Source organism: Cupressus sempervirens, chromosome 5, assembly GCF_028749045.1.
Source record: "Cupressus sempervirens isolate cs-2001-9-10 chromosome 5, ASM2874904v1, whole genome shotgun sequence".
Lineage (NCBI taxonomy): Eukaryota > Viridiplantae > Streptophyta > Pinopsida > Cupressales > Cupressaceae > Cupressus > Cupressus sempervirens.
Window position 1 is genome coordinate 523,306,634 of NC_143122.1, and position 24,538 is coordinate 523,331,171.

Here is a 24,538-nt window from a genome sequence, read left to right on the forward strand (position 1 = left end):
TTCTTGGATTACAAACCTTCCTTTAAATCTCCATAATTGATTTGTAACTAACCAATTTTATCCGTTGTTTTTGCTAACAAACTTCTTTCCTTCCTTAAAATATTCTAGATCAATTCAGATTCTCAGTCGATGTCATCCCACTATTGATTTTCCAAAAAACTCTTCATCTATACCGACCTATGTTTTTCCTTCATCGAACAACCTCGCCTACTCAATTAACTATTTCTCCTCAGTTGCAATATTTGCTCAGTAACACTTGTGCTCAAATGATGTCAACACTCCTTAGTTTACTAACACCTGTTTGGTAAACTACATCGAGCAAAACCTTTGCTTATCGAACACCATTTCTAGGTTTGTAGAACACACTTAATCCTTGTCTTTTCACCTCACAACTTCAATCCTTTATTACCAACAAATGTAACTGACTAGTGCATCATTCTAGCACTTCATAAAAGCTTGTAAACCAATTAAACCAATATTACCTTGTCAAAGACTGATTCATCAATTGCCCATTTAAGCTCATACATTTAACATCACTTCTTCATTTCATCTCGTCTTTACCAACCATTTCTTTTTTCAACACCACATTCTTCAAATGATTTGGCAACTTGCATAAATCAGTAAGTCAATAAGGTTGGCATCAATGACCATATAATAACTGATCCAATTCTCCTAGATACCTTTCATTGCTTGGTTATCTAACCTTTTTCATCACCAACATCAGTTATGGTATCAATATCAGTTGTGGTAACAACAAATGAATCATGTAAAAGTTTGATGGAACCCATTTTTCATACTATGGTCCAAAACATAGATAGATCAAAAGCAAAAGATTATAGAGAAAATTTGTCAAAAAAAAAAATCCTTTAATAAATATTGTACAATCAAAGAATGGGTTACATGGTGAAAGAGATAATCAAGTCCATGATGACATTGGGAATTTCAAACAATATTGTGAAAATATTATTATGAAATTTACATATGGCATAGAGGTTGATTTCAAGAACTCTTCAAAAGGAGATAATTGCAATAAAATATTAGGGCTTCTAAAGAAATACAAATTACATCAAATAAATAATTGCAAAACTAAAAGTTTTCAAGCCAAATATGTAAAAAGGTATAAATATACTAAATAATTAGTGAATCAAGTAATATCAATTGAATGTATTTGTGAAATAAATTATAAAAGATGATGAAAAGAAATGCAAAAGCAATGTGAAGGGTGAAGAAAATTATGGTACTTCTAGAATGTGCGCATTACTACATGATCAACATAAGGTTTTTGACAAAGGAAAAGACTAATACTCACTTTTGAGAGCCCAGGGCCACCCAAGAGATAATTGCAATAAACTATTAGGGCTTCTACAGGAATACAAATTACATCAGATAAATCTTTGAAATATATTATAAAAAGATGATAAAAAGAGATGATAAAAAGAAATGTAAAAGCAATGTGAAGGGTGAAGAAAACTATGATACTTTTAGAACGTGCACATTACTACATGATCAACATAAGGTTTTTAACAAAGGAAAAGACTAATACTCACTTTTGGGAGGCCCGAGGCCACCTGATTTCACTTTTGTCTCAAAATTAAGTATGGATGCCTGGACTAATTTACCAGAGATAACTGGGGTCTCACTATGCTCACAAGAAGCATATGTCCCCATAAAGAGGCACTAGTGGATTCCATAAAAAAGTCAAAAATAGAGTTTGAAAATGTCATGTTGGAAGTGTCAAATAAAGGCGGCAAGTGTCTCATTTAGAAACAATAGTCTATTGAATATATGTCAAATAGGGAAGTTTTAAACCATTTCTCAATCATGAAAAGAGATGTTGGTAAAATGGAGATATTTCATTGTGTCTCAAGGAGGAAGACAATAGTTAGGGAAACAACGATTTTTTGCTCTTTCGCAAACATTGGATAAAAGGACAACAAAGTAGTGATTTAATGATTGAAAGGGTTTAGCAAAAAGGCACTTTCACCTTCATCAGTAAATTAAAAGTTTATTGAATAAATAACAAAAACTCTATTAAAAATTCGAGAGTAGGAGCTTGTAAGTGAAATAAATGGCTAAGCTAATTAACTATAAATTAAATGTAACAATTTTTAAACAAAATATAATGAAAACTTTAAAAGACTTTTTTTTTTGTTTTTTTTAAAGGTAAGTAACCCCATTGTGGGTTCTTGTCGCATGACAATTGTGCTAAGTTTGATACTGATGACATTGCTCGAGGCAGTTATGTGTCACTTTGACAATCACATCCCTACTGAAGGCAATGACAATGCCACCCGAGGCAGCGACAGCGGTGGGGCTTGGGCCCCCTCGACCCCTATAAAATTATATTTGTTTCTTTAATTAAATTTTTTGAATATAAACATTTTTATAAAACAAATACCATTTTCTAAAAATAGAATTTCTAATTACATATTTTTTAATTTCTTTTGAAGTTATACAGGTCTAATAGAGGAATTTTTCTAGCAAGAACAAATTTCTAAATTTTTTAAATAAAATTGTATAGTGGATATGCACAAATTTATATATAGTTTTTTTAAAAGGAAGAATGAAACCAATTTGTAGATCAAATGTAGAGCCTCTCCGATTTGATTTCTATGATTCATCCAAATGGATGCAATCTTGATGATCTTTCTTTGAGAGTGATCATGATTGGGACCTGCGAGTGATCTAGACATTTGGGGTCTTTTGATTTATATTATCACATTCACTGGTTGATTATGCTTATGCCTGATTTATGAGATTACGATGTACTTGATGGTTTCACTGATATTTGTGTCAGTGGTTACCTAGATTGATGTGGTATCACGATGTTGTTCCTTGATTACCCCGAGATGTGAACAGTGGCAGCACTGTGTATTATTTGTCTTGTTGCACTTGACTAGGTTCTCGCAGCAGTGTTTGCTCAAGTGTTTGACCATGATATTGTCGCAGGATGATTATCTAAGATCATGTGTTTTATTGGGCTTTATTTGGTGTTGAGTAATAAGTTATTATTTCCACTGTTGACTGCTAGAATAATTGGAAATGAGTTATACATAGTTACTTGATTGCAAATTTGATATTTGGAAAGAATTTGTCAGCAACTAGCAACACTGAAAAATATTTTTTTTTCTGACTACTTAACTTTCCTTCTAAAAACTATAGTTGAAATTGAATTATAAGTAACAGATTGTTTTCCATACATTTACCAATATTTTAACATGTACTAATTTGTTGGGCTTTGACCATCTTAACACTTACATTTCTTGTTTTCTGTGTAAAAATGAAATGCTACTATGGTTGATATTTCTATACAATGGGCGTTCCTTTCTGGACATGACTTCATACCAACAACAAAATTCATTCATATAGAAAACCATATACTGTTTAAATAGAAGCTTTCTAATGTCCATATAATTGTATCTACTTCAGAGTACACAATTGGGAGGATTCTTATTTACTTATGTACTGAAATTGCATCTATTGTTCCAATGATGTGCAGGGAAACTATCTTTCTGGAACTTGCTCAAGCAATAACTGAATTACCAGAAATAAGGTTAATCATAGATTGGATAAGAAAATGAATAAGATAAAAGCTGACGGTGCTTGAACTAAAATTTATCTTACAAATTTAATGAATTAAACTGATTAAGGTTTCAACATCCAATTTTAATTATTTTTTGCTAAAGGAGAACGCTAACTAGAACTATAAAATTTTTAATGCCTGATTCAGTAAAGATAATAATGGCAATTCCATTTCTATCAAAGATCCTTCTACACAAAAAGATTTTAAACCCGTACCAGCCAGCATTCAAATAGTTGTCATCCCATTTACATTGTTGTGAATCTACCAATGAAGATGACAAGCATCTAAAATCTAGCCATAACTATACCAACAGAGTTAATAGGCAGCTTCTTTGTAGCATTTACCAAAATAACAGCTGCTTTCTGGGAAGCAAAATTACTATACAAAAAGTTTCAAAGGATGGGAATATATCAATTTGACACAGAAGAGTATGCAATGGAGTATAAACCTTTAAATGCACCAGTAATCTGTCTAGCTCGTCGATTTCTTTGGGATCCCGTGAGTATTCGCTTTTTAAATAAGCACTCTTCTTTTGAACAAAGAGAACTTTTTGCTTCTAAAGAACTTGTGAAGAGCATTTATCTTACTTATTCTTCAACAAGAGAGCTAAATATCAGTATTAAAAAAACGTTAAAGTCTATTCTAAAGCGTAAAAAGGTGAGAAAAATAGCCCTAGGAATCAAAATAGAGACTGAAGCCATTTCTTTTGTTTATAAATTTTTAACAACAGTGTCATTAAACTGGAAGTGGCATATGTAATAACACAGAGATGAATCCAACTATTTATCATTCACAGCTGCCTGAAACTACAATACACTATAGACCGGCATTTTGCAAAAGTGGGTAAAAAGTCAATGACCTACAGCTTCAGACCAGTAAAAAGAATATTGAACAAATTATGCTGATGTACAACAGGTTTTCTTTTTGGCACCGGTCTCCTGTTCTGGCCCTGGAACAACTATTTTTGTCCCTGATAAAGATGATGCATTTCCATTACCTTGAGCTTGATTTGCAATAAGGGCCTTCTTACTGACTACCCTGAAAATCTCTGTCAACACAGTTAAGAATGCACTCTCAACATTTGTTGCTTCCAATGCTGATGTTTCTAAAAAGAACAAACCTTCCTTTTGGGCAAATTCTTTAGCATCCTCTGTCTGCACTGCACGAAGATTGCCAAGATCACATTTGTTGCCTACCAGCATAATAACAATATTATTGTCAGCGTGGTTTCTCAACTCTTCAAGCCATCGAGGGATATGCTCAAAAGTTTGTCGTTTGGTTATATCATATACCAACAAGGCCCCAACAGCACCTCTGTAGTAAGCACTCGTGACTGCTCTGTATCTGCATACAGCCAATGAAACACAAAATTATGACCCAAAAAAATGATACCTGGCAATCAGATGATGATGCTAGCACCCAATCAAGGATACATAATATGTAGTCAATCACTATCACTTAAACTAATAGCCATCTGAATCTCTCTACCAATGAAAGGATTATACTTCAGTTGCACAACACAAACAAAAGCAATAATTGCATTTTGTCAATGATGTAGAGAAAAGGAAGGTCCATGCATATCAATTAATCAACAAAGATTTTTATATTGCAAATCTACTCAGACATACAAGGGAAAGACTATGTAGTAGCATAATTTGGAATTTAGCTCCATTTTCAGCCATGAACTTAAATCTTCATGAAAAAGATGACTTTGAAAGACAAATAGTATCTCAATTGTGTAGCTGTTAGATTTCCCGCTCATACAGCATTAAGGATTTTCTTAAGGGCTGGCTTATCATTAAATCAAAATTCATTTTTTCTTACTTATTGGTTAGCAGCTCATCAATGATAATCTGGCACACTTGGAAGGAGCACAATTACAGTATTTTTTCATAGCAATCTCTTCTGAATTAAATTTCACTTCTCAAACTGGAAATAGTGCATTGGGGATTTTTTAAGTGCTGGCATTACTTTTGATCAAAATCAATTTTCTCTTAATTATTGATTATCTGCTCAACGATGGCAATCTAGCACAAAGGGAGCACAATTACAGAATGTTTTCATAACAATCACTCCTCAATGAAATTTTACTTCTCAATCTGGAAATAGACATCAGTGAGTGGTGATGGATTAAAATCCACAATAAGTCCCAAAAAACAAACTCTTCAGCAAATGGGGGCTCCCATCCACCTCTGCCCACCTCTTGCCCCATCCCTGTTCATGGCTCTTGTGGGTCCAATCAAAGAAAAGAGAAACACCAACAACACACAAGATGGACCCCCCATCAAAGGGGAATCTTAAGATGAACTCTGATGGAACTGACCATGACAATCCAAGTATTTCCAGTGCACAGTACACAAAAAGAGGTTGGAAAGGGAAGAAAGTCTCAGTTGCCTCAGGAAAACATAGCAAGGGACTGACAGTCAAGCAGAAACCCAAACTTACTTCCTGGGCTACACAAATGCATGAAGAAAGGGATAAGTGACATTTCCATAGAAGGTGTTAGGTAACTCTTTGGTGATTGTAATTGCAAACAAAAATAAACACACCACAAGCTAGAGGATCAAATATATCATGGAACAGACCTGGACTAAATTAAATTTGATGAAATTGTATACCATTTGGCACCCATCTAAGGAAAATAATAAATTAGCAGACAGGCTGGCAAACAATGCTATTAACAATTTAGAAGATGAAATTATAACAAATAAGATTTTTAAGTGGAATGGAATCAATGAAAATCTATGTTTCCCTGAGTTTCCGGGACAGGGACGGCAGGGGACAGCAGGATGGGTTTCTGGAACAGCAAAAATTATTACCGATTTTGGAGGCGGGGGTACAGCAAACAGGGATGGCTATATAAATATAGGGAAAATATAAAATATATAGGGATATTTGCATATATACATTACCTTCATATTAAGACATGGATAAACCATGCCTTTTAAACATCACAAAACCTTAACATATAACATTTCAATAATCAAACTCAATGCTAAATATGCTTTAATGCATTGATAATTTGGAATTACTGTCAATGTGCATGTAATATTAAAATAATAAAATAAAAATTTGAAATATATCCAAGAACATAATTTAGAATTCATTTTCAATAGCAACAAGAACAATATCACAACTTTCAAATTGAAACACACTACTACTATTTAATTCTGAAACTACACTTCTAATTCATTGTAAGTGGACTGATATTAATACAAAAAGGTCCTCTATACAGTTCTGATTATGATATAGGTTTGTTATAGTAAGACGGTATCTTAATGCAACTTCCAATATTCACCATATCTTCCAAAAAGAACCCACATCAACCCAAGGCCAACCAAGCATGGATGTATTGCTAAAAAATAATATGAGGATACATGTTCTAGGTCTATAATGTGCTTTTCAGACTTTCCCAGCACCTTGCAAACAGTCTACTATATAATTTTGCATGTGTAGCGTGACTGTAACAGCAATATTAATTCCATGATTTTTAACGTAATGTTGTCAAATACTAAGCAGAGGGCCCCAAATAGCAAAAATTAACTACCACACAGTAATAAGCATGTTAGGGTGAACTTGGGAGGAGGGGCCCACTTTATAATTAAAAAAGAAAATGTTTTGTAAAAAAAAAAATTTTATAAGTGCTGATGTTGTCTATAAAATCAAGGATGCCCATCCGTCCCAAGGACTTCCAAGGCATCCCCAACCGTCCCCGGGACGTACGGATGTCCCCAAAAACTTTCCAAACATCCCCAAGTTTCTGGGACGTTTCCTAGGAATTCCCTAGGGGGATGTCCCCTAGCCATTCCCGAGTCCCTGAAACATTTCCAGTACGGGGACAGGGGTTTTTAGGCTGGGGACACATCCCCGGGTAACATAGATGAAAAACATTTGGAACAAAAAAGAGGGCTCTGCTTCCTCAATTTTGTAAAGGAGTAAAGTCCTATCATCAGCAGCGTCTTAGTTTTCTCTTTGTCGGTACATTCAAGTTTCTTGCAACAACCAACATCTTTCACAGCAACTTGGTTTATGTTTGTCAACTACATGTAAGTCACCCTGAACTATTAAATTTTTTTGCAGCAACTTGGTTTCACTTTGTCAGTGTCTCACAAGTCACTTTTGCAGCCTCTTGACATCTTGGTCAGCAAACCATGTGTAACTCAGCAGCTTCGAGAATTTGTCCTCATCAACTACGGAACTTCTGCAACATCCTTGCCATTGAAGTTCAAGTCTGTTTCTTAAATGTTTCGAACCCCAGTTTATGGGTCTGAAGTACATTTCTTTTGTTCAACTTTGAATATCTATTAAAAGGAGAGTGAGCCTATAAGAAAACAATTTTCTATTAAGGGAAACCACAGATAGGGAGCGGCCATATTGCTTCCATCTTGAAGAGGGTTTTGGAAAATGAATTTTGATAAAGCTGTTAAAGGCAACCATAGGAAGTGCAGTATTTGATACACAGTGATAATGGCTACTAGGGATCCTAACTGGCTATGTGGGCTTTGGCACCAATAATGAAACAAAAAACTTTGCACTGATTGAATGACTTAAGTGAGCGTATTTGCACAATATAAATCATTGTAGAAAGAATCTTCTAGTTAATAATCAATCCAATGGTTAAAGAAAAAACATCTAGTTGTGATATTGCTATCAGGATTTAACTGTGAAGTTTTTAAGTCAAACTCATTGACCCATATATCATGAGTACTGATTCACACATGAATCCATCTTTCATGAGAATAAATGGAACACTCAGCACTCATTGGATCTAGGTGATGCTCATGGAGGTGAAGCACCGGGACTTCCTGGGAGGTCACCCATCCCAGTACTACTCCAGCTTGAGCACGCTTAACTTCATTACCTCCATGGTTAAACCCACTCCGCTTGCAACCCCATTTGCAAAACCTTCGCCAAGTGTTGTGCCTTATGAACCATTCATTAGAAAGCCCCTTAAGCTCATCAAAAAACATCTAGTTGAAAGTTAAAGTAAACAAAACAATAGACTTACTAGCTAATTCTAGGAACGACCTATAGATCTTTTTGTCAGTATCTAGTAGACTAGAACCTTGCTGAGAGATGTCATAAGCCTCCGAAAATCACTTCTTTTGGAGAGGTCCCTTTACTGCATGTATCGTCATTGTATAGATCATTTCGTTTCTAAATATGTATCATCATTGTATAGATCATTTTTTCTCTAAGGAGTTGATTATGATTTCAGTGCACTGCCTTTATATATATTCCCACAAATTATAAATTAAGTGCAATGACAGAAAGGCAATTGATGGCTATAGGGTTAGTAACAGCTTGGTGCAATGGCAGCAAGTAAAGTCAAAGATGGCAGCAGTGACAAAGTTTTGAGGAAAAAAAGGTGACATGTTCACAAAGGATTTTCTCAACCAAACTGCTACATTTGATATTTTTCATTGGTGACAAGTCAAACATGGAATCGATAAAGTGTTAGATTGTGGTGACTGATCAAGAAAGTACTGTACATACTTCATAATTAGTAGGGTTCGGGGCATTGCCCCGAAAGAAAATTTTTTGGTACTATTCGTAGATTCGCCATTCGTAGATTCGCCACTAAAGTTATGGCTAATTTATGGCCAACATGTTATAACCCTAACGCGGTTTAATACTTGTATAAAGGGGCTTAGGGTTAGGGATTGTTTTACGTTGTGATGTGAAATTGCTTCTTGCGGCGGTATTGAGCTGTATGGGATTATGGACTGTAATCAAGTTGTAATCACTGGATTGTAATAAGATCGGACTTGCTGTTTGGTGGACGTAGCCCAGGGATTGGGTGAACCACGTTAAATCTTGGTGCCTTGTGTTCATTTCTATGTGATCTATTATTTTCTGTTATTGGTTATATTCGTATGTAGTTTTTTATTTCTGTTTGTGGTTTTATCCTAACATAAAGAATATTTTGAAGGTAGAAGAATGGGTTCCCAAGAAAGTGAATTTCTTCCGAGGATGATTGTTGTCTAATTTAATGGCCAAAATTCTAGAGAGGGATCTTTTGTGCAGATCATTGATGCCATAGTTTCGAAACTTTTTGGGTCTGACGAAGAGGATTTGATTTTGATGGGAAGTGATGAAGATCCATGGTGCGAGGTCTGGTGCAGGCAAGGACAGTAAATGTTCCAGGTGGTGTTTGTCAAGATTTGGTCCCAAGTAATCCAAATACAACAACAGCTAGTGTTTCTACTCTGGAAAAGAGCTATAAGGCATGGAATCAGAGTCATTTAGTCTTCAAAGATCAATAGTTCTAGAGTACACCTTACACTTGAAAAATGCCCAATTGATCCTGAATAATTATGAACCACCCGATTTGCCATGCTGCCTCTCTAGTTTTTTAAAAAGTGGTACAAATATGTTTGAACTTTTTACACATACCAGCCTTCTTTTTTACTCATTTTGAAGAGGTTTGCTGTAGTAAATGAGCCTGGCTTGGTGTATGCCTCTGCAATGAGATTAGGTTAGGGGTGTTTCTCTGATCTCCTATTCAAAACAGGTTCTTCAGGTTAGCTCGTATCCTATATCTGGGTTTCTCAAAATTATTTGAAGAACCATTGGTGGCAAAATAGTGGTGAATCTTGTTAATGGGACAGGCCAAAAAATAGAAAGCAAACGTAGACTAAACAATGTTTTAAGCATATAGGTATTTCAAAATTTCCTTAATTTCACTTTGAACATATATTTTTTACAAGCTAAGTTTTAAAATATGAATGTTTTCTTTTAAATTATGCCTTGATATGTATTTAGTTTTTAAAAATATAGGACAGCCCCAAGAATTATACGCCTTACTCCATGACAAAATTTCCTCCTAATTTAGGACTACCAAATTTTATTTAATATAAACCCTGTTACAATTTTTCATGATTAGCAGTTCTACAAGCTATATGCTCAATTTCGTCTGTACATGCTACATTGATATGAAACAGAAAAAATAGGTTTTTATCTCTATTTTTACAACCAGAACTTTGTTTTTTACACAATTTTTTTTGCCATGCTTTATAATATCCCTGACTAAAAGCTCCCAAAATTTTCCCTTATTTTAATAGCAATGGTTAATGTTATTACGAGGTAATTGGTAAATACTTGCTTGTTATTAACAGAGACCGAGAGGTCAATTTATACAAAAGAATGATCGAAAAGAATAGAAACATTCTATTCTAGAGAAAGCAAAAAACGAAAGCAAACTAAAGCTTAAGATATTTACAAGATAACCATTAACTAATAATAGACGACTTATCTATTATTGTAATACCCTCCCTTAATGGTTAATCTATCAAACACACCAAGCTATCCTCTGAATTTGACAAACTTATCAAGACCAAGAGGCTTGGTGAGAATGCCTGTAGTCTGATCTGTGGTAGGAACATACTGCAGATCTATAGTCCCGTCTTCGACCAACTGTCGTATGTAATGACAATGAACATCCACATGCTTGGTTCATTCATGGAAGACTGGATTCCGTGCTAACTTGATAACGCCTTCGTTATCAATAAACAGAGCAGTTGGTCCTGCTGGTGACATCTGCATATCCCCAAGCATCTGACGAAGCCAAACAGTTTCACATCTTGCTTTAACAGTCCCTCTGTATTCAGCCTTTATAGAAGAGAGAGAAACTGCCTGCTGCTTCTTGTTGGTCCATGTGACTGCACCGGATCCCAAACTGAACACATATCCAGAGGTTGACTTTTTATCATCAACAGAGCCTGCCCAATCTGAATCTGTGAACCCACTGAGTTTAGGATTAGAACTCCAAGAGTACAGAAGTCCATAATCTGAAGTGCCCTTCACATAACGAAGCACACGCTTTGCTGCCATCCAATGATCAGCCTTAGGAGCTGTCATAAAGCGTGAAATATAGCTGACTGCGAAGCTAATATCAAGCCTAGTAGCAAAGAGGTAGATGAGGCTGCCTACTTGTTGCCTATATGTAGTATCATCGACGGAAGGAGAATCAAACTTTGCTGATAACTTGAGACCTTTCTCCATAGATGTAGATGCAGGTTTGCAATCCTACATTCTGAATTTGTCTAACAAAGCCCTGGCATATTTGGACAGACACGACTATACCAAAAGACTGTTGCCAAACTTTAACACCTAAGCAATAATGCATGAGACCAAGGTCAGTCATATCAAAAGACTGGCATAAGTTCTGTTTGATTCCTTGAATCAAAGATGCCGAACTGCCAGTGATGATCAGATCATCCACATAGATAACCAAAAAGATGATGTCACTATCAGTAGTCTTGATGTATAGATTTGAGTCTAAAGAACTCCTCTTGAAGCCTTGATCACTAAGGTACTTATCAATCTTGATGTACCATGTCCAAGGGGCTTGCTTCAAACCATGGAGAGCTTTACCAATTTGAGAACCTGATGGTCTTTACCAGCAACCTTGAAACCAAGAGGCTGCGTCATGGAGATCACCATTCAGGAAAGCACTCTTTACGTCCATCTTGTTGGTTCCCAAAACCGCAGATTGAAATCCTACAAGCCTTGCTTGCTCGATGCAGGGATATCCAACTGGTTAAGGCCAACTTGACAGGATTGATCGATGTGATTTGAATCCCCTACACTTCCGGCTTTGCAAAACCGAAGCGGGTGTACCTGCTCTTGGATGAAACACTTAGATCCAAGATGCTTAAAACAAATTAATTAGAACGTGAATATGGTGGAAGCTTTCAAAATGACAAGAATTATTGAAAACTTCAAACTTTGAAATTTGTGAATAAATGATTGTATAAATGTGATAATTTTTTAAATAAAGAATAATTACAGATTAATGCAATAGATGAATATATTATTTCTTCAAATGGAAAGAAATGAAACAGTTGCCAGCATATGGATTATGAATCAAGAGTAAAAGACTAGTGCTTAATTAAATGGGCAATCAGAGTCGATATTATAAATTGAAACATACAACTTTGTAAAGTTTAATATATTTTAACTATAAAAAAATTTAATAATTCAGACGCGACAGATCAATTATATAAATGCAATCTAAACTAGTCTAAAATGCACTTTAACTCCTGAGAGACAAATTAGACATAAATACGGAAATAATTAAATATTTCACAATATTTATGTTTATCTAACTTAAAATGCAATAACGACCCAATCCACTTATCCGAATATTAAAATATTTATAGAAAATAATTAAAAACATTTATAAAGGACACAACTTATTAATAATTTAAAACTCTAATATTTAAAATAAATAATAATATCGGAAATAAAATCACAATAAAGACATTCCTTACAGATGATCCATCTATTGCGAACATATCCGAGTCGCACAAAATCCACTCATTAACTCAAATCCACGAGCTTAGTTCAAAATTCCATCTCTCTGCCAATTAGAAAATATAATACATCATAGGGCATATGATTGGCAAAAATTTAAAATATGAATATGAATTGTGTCTTGGGCTTTACTTTACATATATTTATAAACATTTGAAAGGCATCGGTTGTTTTCTAAACAACGTGCCTCTTCATAACTTAAAAACTAACCAACGTTTAAATTATAATATGATTATAGTTATATCAAAATATAACTTGCAGTTTAATTATTCCTATGCCTTATATTATTCATCAACGATGATCCACAACTCCTGTATATTCCACCGGTTCATGAGATTCATGTTCAAACTTCACAAGTGCTTGCACAGAATCGAATATAACCTCTCTCACTCCCGACGACGTTACATGTTCTCCATACTATGCTCAAAAATCTTCCGCCGGCTCCTCCGAAATCATCTTCTTGTTCGGCTTCATTCTGAACAATATCAAAGTGCAGGTGTCTTGATATCGTGAATAACACTGAATCGTGATGGTGGAAGCTCTCTTCACACGGGTCCTTCTTTATCAAGTGAAGCATCTAGGTTACTCCTGGCACATATATCATATTTCCTGCCGTTGAAGAAACCTGTGCAAATGCATCAGCCTGCAAGTGAATCATCCTGAACAATTCTTAGGTATATGTGTTGTGGCGCTGATACTCCTGCCTCTGTCCATAACATCTTGATAATCGTGAGTGCTTATTCAATGAATTTATGTTCTTGAGACGAGACATCTGTGCATCCCTTTCTATCCTCATACTCCAAACCTGCAATGAATGCATAATATTAGATAAAATTTTATAAGTTTCATGTTCAGGTAAATACCCATCATCGCTTATAAGGTTGAAGAATAAAATAAAACTGCAAGGGAACTGTTGGGATCATTTGATGAGGCATCGAGTTTGGGTCCTAAAAATACGGATGATCTTTGAGGAATTCCGCACATGCCCCTGCCTTGTATCTCACATGCCAAGGATAATGAATGACTCAAAAGTTGCATATATCATCTCGAGAGATATCTCAGGCACTGAAAACTATCGTTGTTTGCTTTATCTCATCTTCCAAGATTAATTTGCTCCGCTGCCGGCATTTATCATGTCAATTTGGATCAGATTAATCCACACGTATCTCCATACTATTGTAGATTATCCTTTGCTTCTAATCCTCAAACCTCTGTACTGCTGCAAAGGATGGGTCACAGTAATCACTTGGTTATGCCACATGGTGGAAAATGTGTTTCACATAGTGTATGATTGCCACAGTTACAGGTATGATGGACTTCAAACATGGCTAACATCCTCGTGGTGTACAGCTGTAGAAAATACCACTGAACGATCATGTCAATAATAACTAACTTTTAATATGATAACACCTTTGGCATGCTGACATTGCACAACTTTTACTTAACCTCTGCAACTGATGTTGTATCAAATCTCTGTCAACTCATAGTGAATTCAGGACCTTTTAGTAAATAAGGTGATGTGCTAAGATTGAATGTCATATACTTTCATTGTTCTGACCGTCATGAACCTTAATTGGATTGCTGATACTGAACGCACCATAGTGCAATATCTTTATTTTTCCCACCTTTCCTTTGCTACATTTTCTGTCTGATAACTCTATATGTGCCATGTCATGCATTCTAACTTCATATTCAACCAATTCCTCTTTTGTATACCTGAAGGTCTGACTGACTCATAAATATCATATATATGAATTGTGGATTATACACTTGAACAATTTGCTGTCAACAGGTAATATAATGACCATTATTTCTGGACATGCAGTTTGACCTGGTCTATCAAGATCTTTGCCTCTATACAAATGCCTTAACTATTGGCTGCAGATTATTAACAAGCTCCAGATAAAGGCCACCTTCAAACATTCTCCTGAGGCTGATATATCAACTCTGGTGATAAGGGTTTGCTCGGGTTTATGATCTTCCTCATCTATGATAATCTTGACCAAGGATAACATTCAATAATCCCTGTATATGCCAATGCCGCATGCAAATTTTACATCTGCAAAGTGTTCATGTAGGAATCCATATACAAGCTCTTGTTTGAAGTGAGTAATCCTTGTTATGATTTGAAGATAGAACATTGATCTCCAACATCTCTTCTCAAATGGAGACTCCAAATTTTGGGAAAATCCAAGCCTCGGAATATGTTTGAGGTTCAAACACATTGTGAATGTTGGTCATAAGAGCAAAGTTAACAGAATCTGTAGTTTTGCTCTTTTTACGAGCAGTTCTCCCATCAATGAGCTCATCATCACGAAGATCAGCAAGTGTCTTAGCCCAACACTTAGGCTGGATAGGAGAATGACCAACAATAGTACTAGGAGATGCTTGATCAGCAGGATACTCATCAGAAGAAGCTGGATCAAACTCAGGTGAAGCATCTACAAAGCGAGGTGATCCTGCAGGAGAAGCCAGAGGAGTCTGTACAAGTATCATTGGAAGAACTGGAGCTGTAGAGCTATTGGAGCCCTCCCATCCAATGGACCCAATGGAAGCCGAACTCCCAAATCATGAGCCTACATAGGCTGGTCTGTTGGATCAGGAACAGGAGAAACAGGCATGAATGGTCCTCGCTGCTCATCAAAGACTACATCACGACTATATATGAGACGAGATGTCTCAACATCAATTAGGCGGCAGGCTTTGTGAAGACTGCTATATCCAGCAAGCATTAATTTCTGACTCTTGGCAAGAGAGTCAATTGGTGCGTGAAGCATCAGGGATCCAAACAAAAGCAAGAGAGCCAAAAACCTTCAGGTGACTGATTCTAGGCTTACGACCTAACCAGGCCTCTTTCGGAGTTTTACCTTTGACCGCCATTGTAGGTGGCCGGTTCAACAGATAAACTGCAGTTTTAACTACTTCTGCCCAAAATTGCTTCGAAACAAGTCTGTGTTTGAGCATGGAACGAGCCATCTCGATGATTGTCTTGTTCCGACGTTCAACTACACTTTTTTGTTGTGGCGTGTGGGGTGTGGTGAACTGGCGTTGGATGCCATGTGTATCCAAGACGCTAGAGAAAACATTAGAACAAAATTCCCCCCCATTGTCTGATCTAGGAGTAATAATAGATTTCCTAAACTCTTTTTCAACTAACGGTTTAAACTTTTGAAATACAGTAAATGCATCTGATTTCTTTTTAAGGAAATACACCCACATTTTTCTACTGAAATCATCTACAAACAACAGAAAATACCTGGACCCAAGAACAAAAGGAGTGGCCATAGGGCTACAGACATCAGCATGAACAAGCTGAAGTACCTAAGAAGCTTGCCAAGAATGGCCACTGGGGAAAGGTGTGCGATGTTGCTTCCCAACCTGACATGTGTCACAAACTCCAAGGTGTTGAGTCTGAATCTCTGGCAAACCAAAAACAAGCTCATCCCGAGCAAGCTATAAGAGATAATGCACATTTAAGTGCCCATATCGTTGACGCCAAAGTGTGCTAACAGAAGATCGCAGAGCAGCCATAGCTAATTCCTGAGAATCACTAGAATCAATAAGTCTGAAAAAACCATGATCCTCAAGACCTACTGCAACAGTAGACTTCGTCGCCTGATCAGTAATGGTGCATTAATGTGAACTGAAGGTGACTGCCAAGTGTGGAGAATATCACAGCAACTGATTGACTAAGAGTACATTTAGTTCCATCTCTAGAACATAGTACACATCAAGGAATATGAGATTCCTCCCAACAGACTGAATCTGAATGTTGCCTTTACCAACAACCGTGTACTCTTCTCCGCCACCAAAAATAACAGAATCTGAATAAGGTTGGTAGTCAGTAAACCAATCTCTGCGGTGAGTGAAATGGCAAGACGCACCTGAATCAATGTACCGGGCAAATGACTTCACATGATCTATAGGTCTTTTAGCCATAAAGGCGTAAAAGGCAGATTCCGCCTGCTCAGAGTGCTCGGTACTATTCGCTTTGGGTTGCAAACCTGATTGCTTAGATTAGGCAGCTAAGCGTTTTCGACATTCAACCTTCATGTGACCAAACTTGTGGTAGTAGTTGCATTGAATGTTCTTCTTTCTAGTACCATTAGATGCTGGAGCAAAAGACTTCTGCTAAGATGGTTGTTGAAACTTGCCCTTATCCTTCTGAAAGGATTTTGCAGCAAAGGCTTGCTCAGTGGAGGTGGAACTGGAGCTGCTACTTAACTATTGTTTCCACCGATCTTGCTGAAGCAACAGGGTGCAGAGATCAGTGAACTTCAGATGCAACCGATGGCAAGTAGCTGATCATGGATTTCCTGAATCCGATTCAAGTGTGCTTGGAGCATGCTGCGCTCATCCATGACAATAGAAAACGGAGTGTTTTTCGGAAAAAAGGCTCTGCTCTTGTCGAAAGTCTCATGAAGACCTTTGAGGTGTGTCCAGATTTTGGCAACTGTCTTGCCGGATGGAATCTGAGAAAGCTGATCATCAACCACAGATAATTTGAGAAGCATTACTGCCTCTCGATTATTCAGATCTCATGTATCTTGATCAAGACTCGGAGAAGTCAGACGCTTTGTAACACCCAAAACAAGTTGATTGGTGTTCCAATATTCAAAGATTGTGATGATGCGCTGCTTCCAGGTTCCATAATTGTGGCCATTGAATTTGGAATTATGCTCGAGCAAAATATTCGTCAAAGATGCCATGGTACGTTTTTCAATGAAATTTTGTGAAGGCACATTCTTCGAGGCAAAAATATGGGAGACCCAAAAGAATCAAAGAGTGACCCAAAAGAGAGCTCGAAAAACCCAGAAGGAATATGCTGTCGTTTTTTGAATCCGTTGGCTCACAAATCGAGGCACCCAGAAATATCGAACAACCCAATTGAGCTCTCGAAAAACCCACCAAGAATCTACAGACAAGATATTTTTTCAACCCCAAAAATTAGGGTTTCGGGCAAAACCCTAGCCGTTGGATTGGAGATCAAAAAAAAGGCAGATTTGGTGAAAAAAATGTCTGATTTGTTGCCCAAAGCGTGACTATAGGCTGAGACATCGCCAAAAAAAGGCAGAGAACCAGTTGGATTTTAGGGCTTCAATTGGCGAAAAAAAGGTGAGTTGAATCGCGTTGAAAAAACTCTGCTCAAATGCGACGGGAGGAAATCACGTTGATATGTAGTCCAGATGCCTAGGAAAATCCAGCATGTTGCCAAACAAAGAACGGACGCGATTTAAAAGTTATACAGCAGCAAATCGCGAGGTTTCTCCAAAAATCACGAGTTGCAGGGAAATCGAGCAGCAGAAACACGTGATTTGCAGATTTGTTGAAGACGACAACCCGCACAGGATGTGAAAGACGCGATTTGCAAAGAACATGCGATTTGTTCAGAGGGTCTGATTTGAATTTCTCCACGCAGAAAAAACCTAGAAAAAAATTCAAAAAAATTTAAACAAATAATAATTTCTAGAAGAAATTATAAATTTTTCCAAAAAAAATTTAAGTATTCGCTCTGATACCATATTATGAGGTAATTGGTAAATACTTGCTTGTTATTAACAAAGACCGAGAGCTCAATTTATACAAAAGAATGATCGAAAAGAATAGAAACATTCTATTCTAGATAAAGCAAAAAACGAAAGCAAACTAAAGCTTAAGATATTTACAAGATAACCATTAACTGTAATAAATGTATGCTGACTGTTTAAGAAATTCCTGGGTTATTTTCCCAACTTTGTGTTTCCAAAACATCATTCTTAATAACCATCCAAGTGCATAACTAATTTCTAAACAATACTATAACCGCGACATAATGGGGAATAGAGATTAAAAAAACATAAGCTGACTTTTATTATAGAAATTTGCTAGTTCTTACAATCTGCAGGTGCCCTATTCACTAAAGCTAAAATTTCAAATAACTGACCATATACTGAAGTTTGAAGCGAGAATATTTTTATATGATATTCTTTTAACATAATCCGTAGTTCATGTCCCAAATGCTTCCTCTTAATTCCTCCCATTATTTAGTTATTTAATACATTCCCATAAAATTCTCAAAACCACAACATTAACAACAATATTGCCTCTAAATTAATGAAATCCAATTCCAAACTTCACCAGTGATTAGAAGCACAATGAGATCCTTGTTATTCCCATAATAACATTGCATATAAGCTCCTCTAAAGCATCCAAACAAAATAAACTCAATGTTTATACAAATTTGCCTGTGAAAGAGACTTCAATAATTTTCTTATTATCTGACAAAACCTTGAGGGGATCAATGTAGCACAGCTGTGAATCCTGGATTAGATTCACCCAAAAGATGGAAATGGTTTTTCATCCGATCCACTAAAACCCAAGGGTTTCCATCTGAGGGGTTGCTGACCCAAAAGCCAAAAGTTCTCAAACTCTCTAATAGAAAATAACAAAACTAAGCATATCTGTGATAAGCCTCAGTCTGCCTTTTTATAACTCTGAAGAACTTCCAAAAAGACTATTCAGATTTCCCTCACTTTTTAAATTTAACTTCAGCAAATGCAAAATAATAAAAGTGGCCCTCTTTTAATTCTTTGTTGACATAAGCCCAAATGGGTAGCAAAGTTGGCTTGGGCTGTGGGTTTGCTCCCCACTGATCTCAGGTTTGATTCTACTCCTGGTTTAAAGAGCTGAAATGGCTCTCGGGTAGAGGATCTCTCCAGAAGGAGGATTAGTCTCGCCCTAGCTTGCACAGGTACCCGAGATATGGGCCGCTGGATGCTGGGCTAGGTTGCAGGGATCCCTCATACATAAATACAAAAACCAACTCTCTGTTGACATAAAATAACTCACTTTTATGACCTTATTAAATTATAAACTAAGTCATCATTAAATTTATTTAATTTTTGACAACTTCACTTTTAATCATTTACTTATATTCAAAGGTCAAAATAAATGGGACATTACATGCTTCCCCTTCTTTGGCTTGAATAACACAGTTGTTATTATGGGGAGAGATTATATTCTTTTTTATCCAGTCTGAATACAAGTGAATCTGGACCCTTGCTTTCAATCAATGCATAACTGCCCAGCCTAACAAGCAGGAGAGCGTTATAATAACATCTGTAGCCCTTCCTCTCCCCTCGTAGTTGTATGGCTCTCAACCTCCGCTTGTCTGACCTGGCCTGGGTGGGTTCCCATTAGTTTAGTGAATCCCTGTCCCTTCCATTCCTTGCAGAACTTGGCTTCGTTTCCATGAGAAGTGCACTTCCAAACTAATGGTAAAGCCCACATACCCACCCCTTGCTTTGAGGACGGACAAGAGGCATGCGGGAGGTGGAAGAGGAGCAGTTGAGAGTCTCTAATCTGTATAGGTAATGGACCCCCATAGACAGAGGCTACTGATCTGAATGTATCTATAACATAGCTTAATCCCTGATGGATGTTTTTGTTCTGCAACCATTCATGCCCATTCTAGTTCTTCAGAGAAAGTATGTGGCAGAGCATCTGGTCTAGTATTAAACCTATGTAATAACTTTCCATTTCTATTTTTGCCATACTATGTAAATGGAAGGCTACATACACTATGTTCTATGCACATGGTCATGAAGAAGGATGGACACCATAGTAACACTGAGACACATACCCCCCTTGTTGCCCCACGTCTCAGAGACGTGGACGCACCGAGGACGTGGGAACTTCGTCCCCCTGTCCCCAACGGTGCCACCAGATTCTGCCACCTCCCCCAAGGATGGGGGGATGTCTTGGTGTTGAATATTTGTTGATTTGACTATTTATGTCCAATGTTCGATGTTCCAATTCAATGCAATGTTCAAGTATTTACTCTTTTACATCTTTATATCTTATATTGCATTACATATTTTCATAACTAGAATTTTAAGTACCATATGTATAGGATATACTACCCCCTTGCCCCCCGCCATCCCCAAATTTAGGCCCCTTTGTCCCCTCGTCCCAAAAACTTGTCCCCCACTTCCATTACCCCCCTTGTCCCCAAAGGTAGTGTAACTATGATGGAGACAGTTCACTACTCAATGATCTTTCTAAGACCGGCATTTCAATAGCCACCACACTTTGAAGAGGTCAAGCAAGGTAGAATGTAGCTACTAGAATTGCTAAAACTACCGTATCCATGTAAATTTAGTATTTGAAATAAGTCATAAAAGGGTCCTCCCACTCTCTATTGTATTTAGGATGCATGTGCATGAACAATGATTGAGTAGGGGAAGTACATTTTGCACTAGCCATCCAAGATGCTATCCCCAAATAGAACAAATTATAAGGCCTTCCTTTCTAAACTCCGAATAAATAAATATCAAATATATTTCCACTTGGTTGTTCACTCGCTCCTAGGGTCCAAAATGGAATGAAAGAGGATTGGAAATAGAGGCAAAAGAAGAGAGGAAAAGAGTATGCATCAGCAGGTAGTAGGTCTAGAGAAAGACACAGTTGATGCACCGAAAACAGGCTTGAGGTGGGACACGCCAATTGACCTTCGTTGGCGAGCTAATGAAATTTCATTCATCAATATAAACATTTAGGCCATTTATAAATATAAAAAAAACAACGGAAGAAAATAGGGAAAAATACATGTTGAAAAGAAAAAAAGATAGTGGAATAGGTACTAAACACAAAAGAAATGCATGTTAAAAGATTGCATATTACTAAAATATCAAGATAAAATGAGTGAACAATACCAACAAGATGTATATAGTGGAACCTAATCAATCTCCAAATGGGAAATTGTTGGTTTGTGGTGATTGATCAAGCAAGTATTATACCCTTATCATGTATCCTCGTGGGGGTTTAAAGTTGGGGCAAGCCCTTAGTGCAGCCCTCAAAAGCAGGGGTTTGCGGGCAATAGTGCCCAAGAAGCGGGGGTTCGGAGGCAAAACCCTCAAGGAAATTTTTCTAAAGGTTAGGGTTTTTTTTTGCTAACCAACTTTGTAGACCACCTTAAAAAAGGCTTGATTAATAAGTGGTTGCAATGTGAAAATTATCATATAGTAATTTTCTCTTTGCTGGACAATAAAATAAGTGGACGATTGCTTCTTTGGTGGATGTAGCCCATATTGGGGGAACCAACATTAAATTCTATGCATTATCATATTTTTGTCTTCTCTTGTTTCTGCAGTATTTTAATATTGTTTATTTCTCATTAATGTTGAAACCCTAACAATTGGTATCAGAGCAATGTATTTCTCAGCAAATTCACAAGAAATCCTAGATTTGAGTGGAAGCAATGGCAGAGAAAGGCAAGCTTGAGGTTGACAAGTTCAACGACTTAAACAATCAATTATGGAAGATACAAATGGAAGATTATCTATACCAAAAGGATCTTTTCTTACTGCCGGGTGGAAAAGCAAAAATGATGACAACTACTTAGGATGAACAATGGTAGGTTCTTGATAGAAAGGCACTAGGAGCAATACATTTGTGTTTGGCATCGTCAATGGCTTTCAATATAGCAAAAGAAACAACGGAGGGTTCAATAAAGGCTTTAGACAAGTTGTATGAGAATTCCGTGACCTCAAATAAGGTATTTCTCATGAAACATTAATCCAATATGAAAATGTCAAAAGGTGGGTTTATTAGTGATGAATGAGTTTAACATAATTACTAGTCATCTAAGTTTTGTAAAAGTAAATTTTGATAATGAAGTTAAAGTTGACTTGATTTTATGCTCATTGCCTAAAAGTTGGAATGGCATGATCATGGTTGTAAGTAGTTTTGTCTTTGTACAAACACTTTAAAGTTCAATGATGTTGTTTGCGTTACCCTTAGCAAGCAATTCAACAAAAAAGCACAGGTGAGACATTTGGTAATGTGTTGACTATTGAGAATAGAGAACAAGAGAGGGAAAGAGGAAAGACTACATGTATGTAAAAGATACCCCTTTGTGGATTAACAGCCTAAAGTATGCTACTATTTATTGATCACTTTCTTCTATCACGACTACTCTTTCTTGAATAAAATCTTATTTCTCTTAATTAATAATGAGCACTTTGATATCATTGTTTGGTTTTGGAACCTAGTTTACCGTAGTAGAGATTTCTCGCAGCTATGAAAACTCCGAGTTACAATTTATAGCATGAACCATAAATATTGCATTCCAAAAGTATCATTAATCAAAAAATTGCTTCTTAATGTTGCTTCAACATCTTCAACATACATAAGAGGACATGAAGTAAAGATATATACAACTACAGAAACATCTTTAAATTCATTACACAAACTTCATGATATTATCTAGCATGTCAAAACAAGGGAGTAGAGCTAATGTACAATAGCAGCACTTAGTGCATAGAATTTCACCCAAGGTAAAAGTCACTATTTTAGACAACAACGATAGGAGAGTCACAATCCGCAAGCTATTCTAGTTATTTATGACTCTTCGCACACAAGAAGGTACTACTGCCTCTTACCTCGTAACTATCACATAGATGGTAAGAATGTCAATATTGGAGGGGCTTAACAGTGTTAGTTGCAGGAAATGACGACCTTACAACACAGTAATGTCATGTCGACTATATGATGTTATCCGCACAATACTAGTCTAGATGCAACCTTAGTTTTTGTACCATTTCAATTCACAGTCTCATTCACACCTAATGACCTCAAAGTCTCTGAAACAATGATTCTAGTGCAAACTCATACATGTGAAGCTCTATAGCACATTTGGCCCTATCAAACTATTTGTTCAGCCCAATGATAAACTCTGGATGAGCTTATTCTGCAAACAACGGGTTATACACCAGTAGATGAGTCTATAAGGGGTTTCATCCTCTTGACTCTCTGCCACAATATGCATCCTGCAATAAAACAATCCTCTGTGATTTCTTCAAATTTCTCAATGACCTTCAAATGCTACCCATCGTTCCCTTTCGAGACATCTTTGGGGAGTTGACATTACCAACAAGTCGAGCATGCATGAGAAGAGTAGAAGCATTACTAAAAGCTCAGTCATGCAGCAGTTGTAGATTTTGTCACCACATATGACCAATAATTGTGGCAAACTTGTAATGTCCCCTTCTTGGGTCTATTATAAATGATATCGTTAAATTAATTCTAATATTTATAATACTCATTTCAATTATCAAATGATGTCATTATTTAGATTTACAATCGAAGTGTAAACATGTTATCCAATTTGCCTAGACACAATCTATGGACTCCCTCAAAATTTATAGGTCCCAGCCCGTTTCATAAGCATTTACAGGATGCTGACCCCTACCCTTTACTGGGAAAAGATACACTAGATTGGATTTATACAAGCTCCTCCTTGGTAACATTTCATCCTTCCGATCATAAATTGAATATTGACAAGATTGAAGATAATCATGATAATCAGAAGAATAAATCTTATAATATTGGAGATAATCATTATTCTTATAATATTGTTAATCAATTATAAAGATATATTAGGTCAACTTTATTTTAATAATCATTTATAATGATACCTTGAAATACTCTTAAATAATTAATTAGATCAATACTACATAATGAGCCTATAATTATTTCCATTAAAAATGTATGCGAATATAATTGTAAGGCTCTCTTATTACCTTTATTGGTTGACATACTAGATAAAGATACTTAGGAAGGGACATTATGAATTTGTTCCCATCATGGGTCATGTTT

The 24,538-nt window shown here is 36.5% G+C and overlaps 1 protein-coding gene across 1 annotated transcript in view; it reads right to left on the bottom strand.

Moving 5' to 3' along the window:
• Positions 1-3,725: 3,725 nt before the first annotated feature.
• LOC149557004 (ras-related protein Rab11A-like) overlaps positions 3,726-24,538 on the bottom strand; it is a 37,293-nt gene continuing 16,480 nt past the window's right edge. The window contains exon 2 of the mRNA XM_089831657.1: positions 3,726-4,927. Within this exon, the coding sequence (XP_089687783.1) occupies positions 4,480-4,927 (448 nt within the window). The 3' untranslated portion in view covers positions 3,726-4,479. The remainder of the gene's footprint in view (positions 4,928-24,538) is intronic.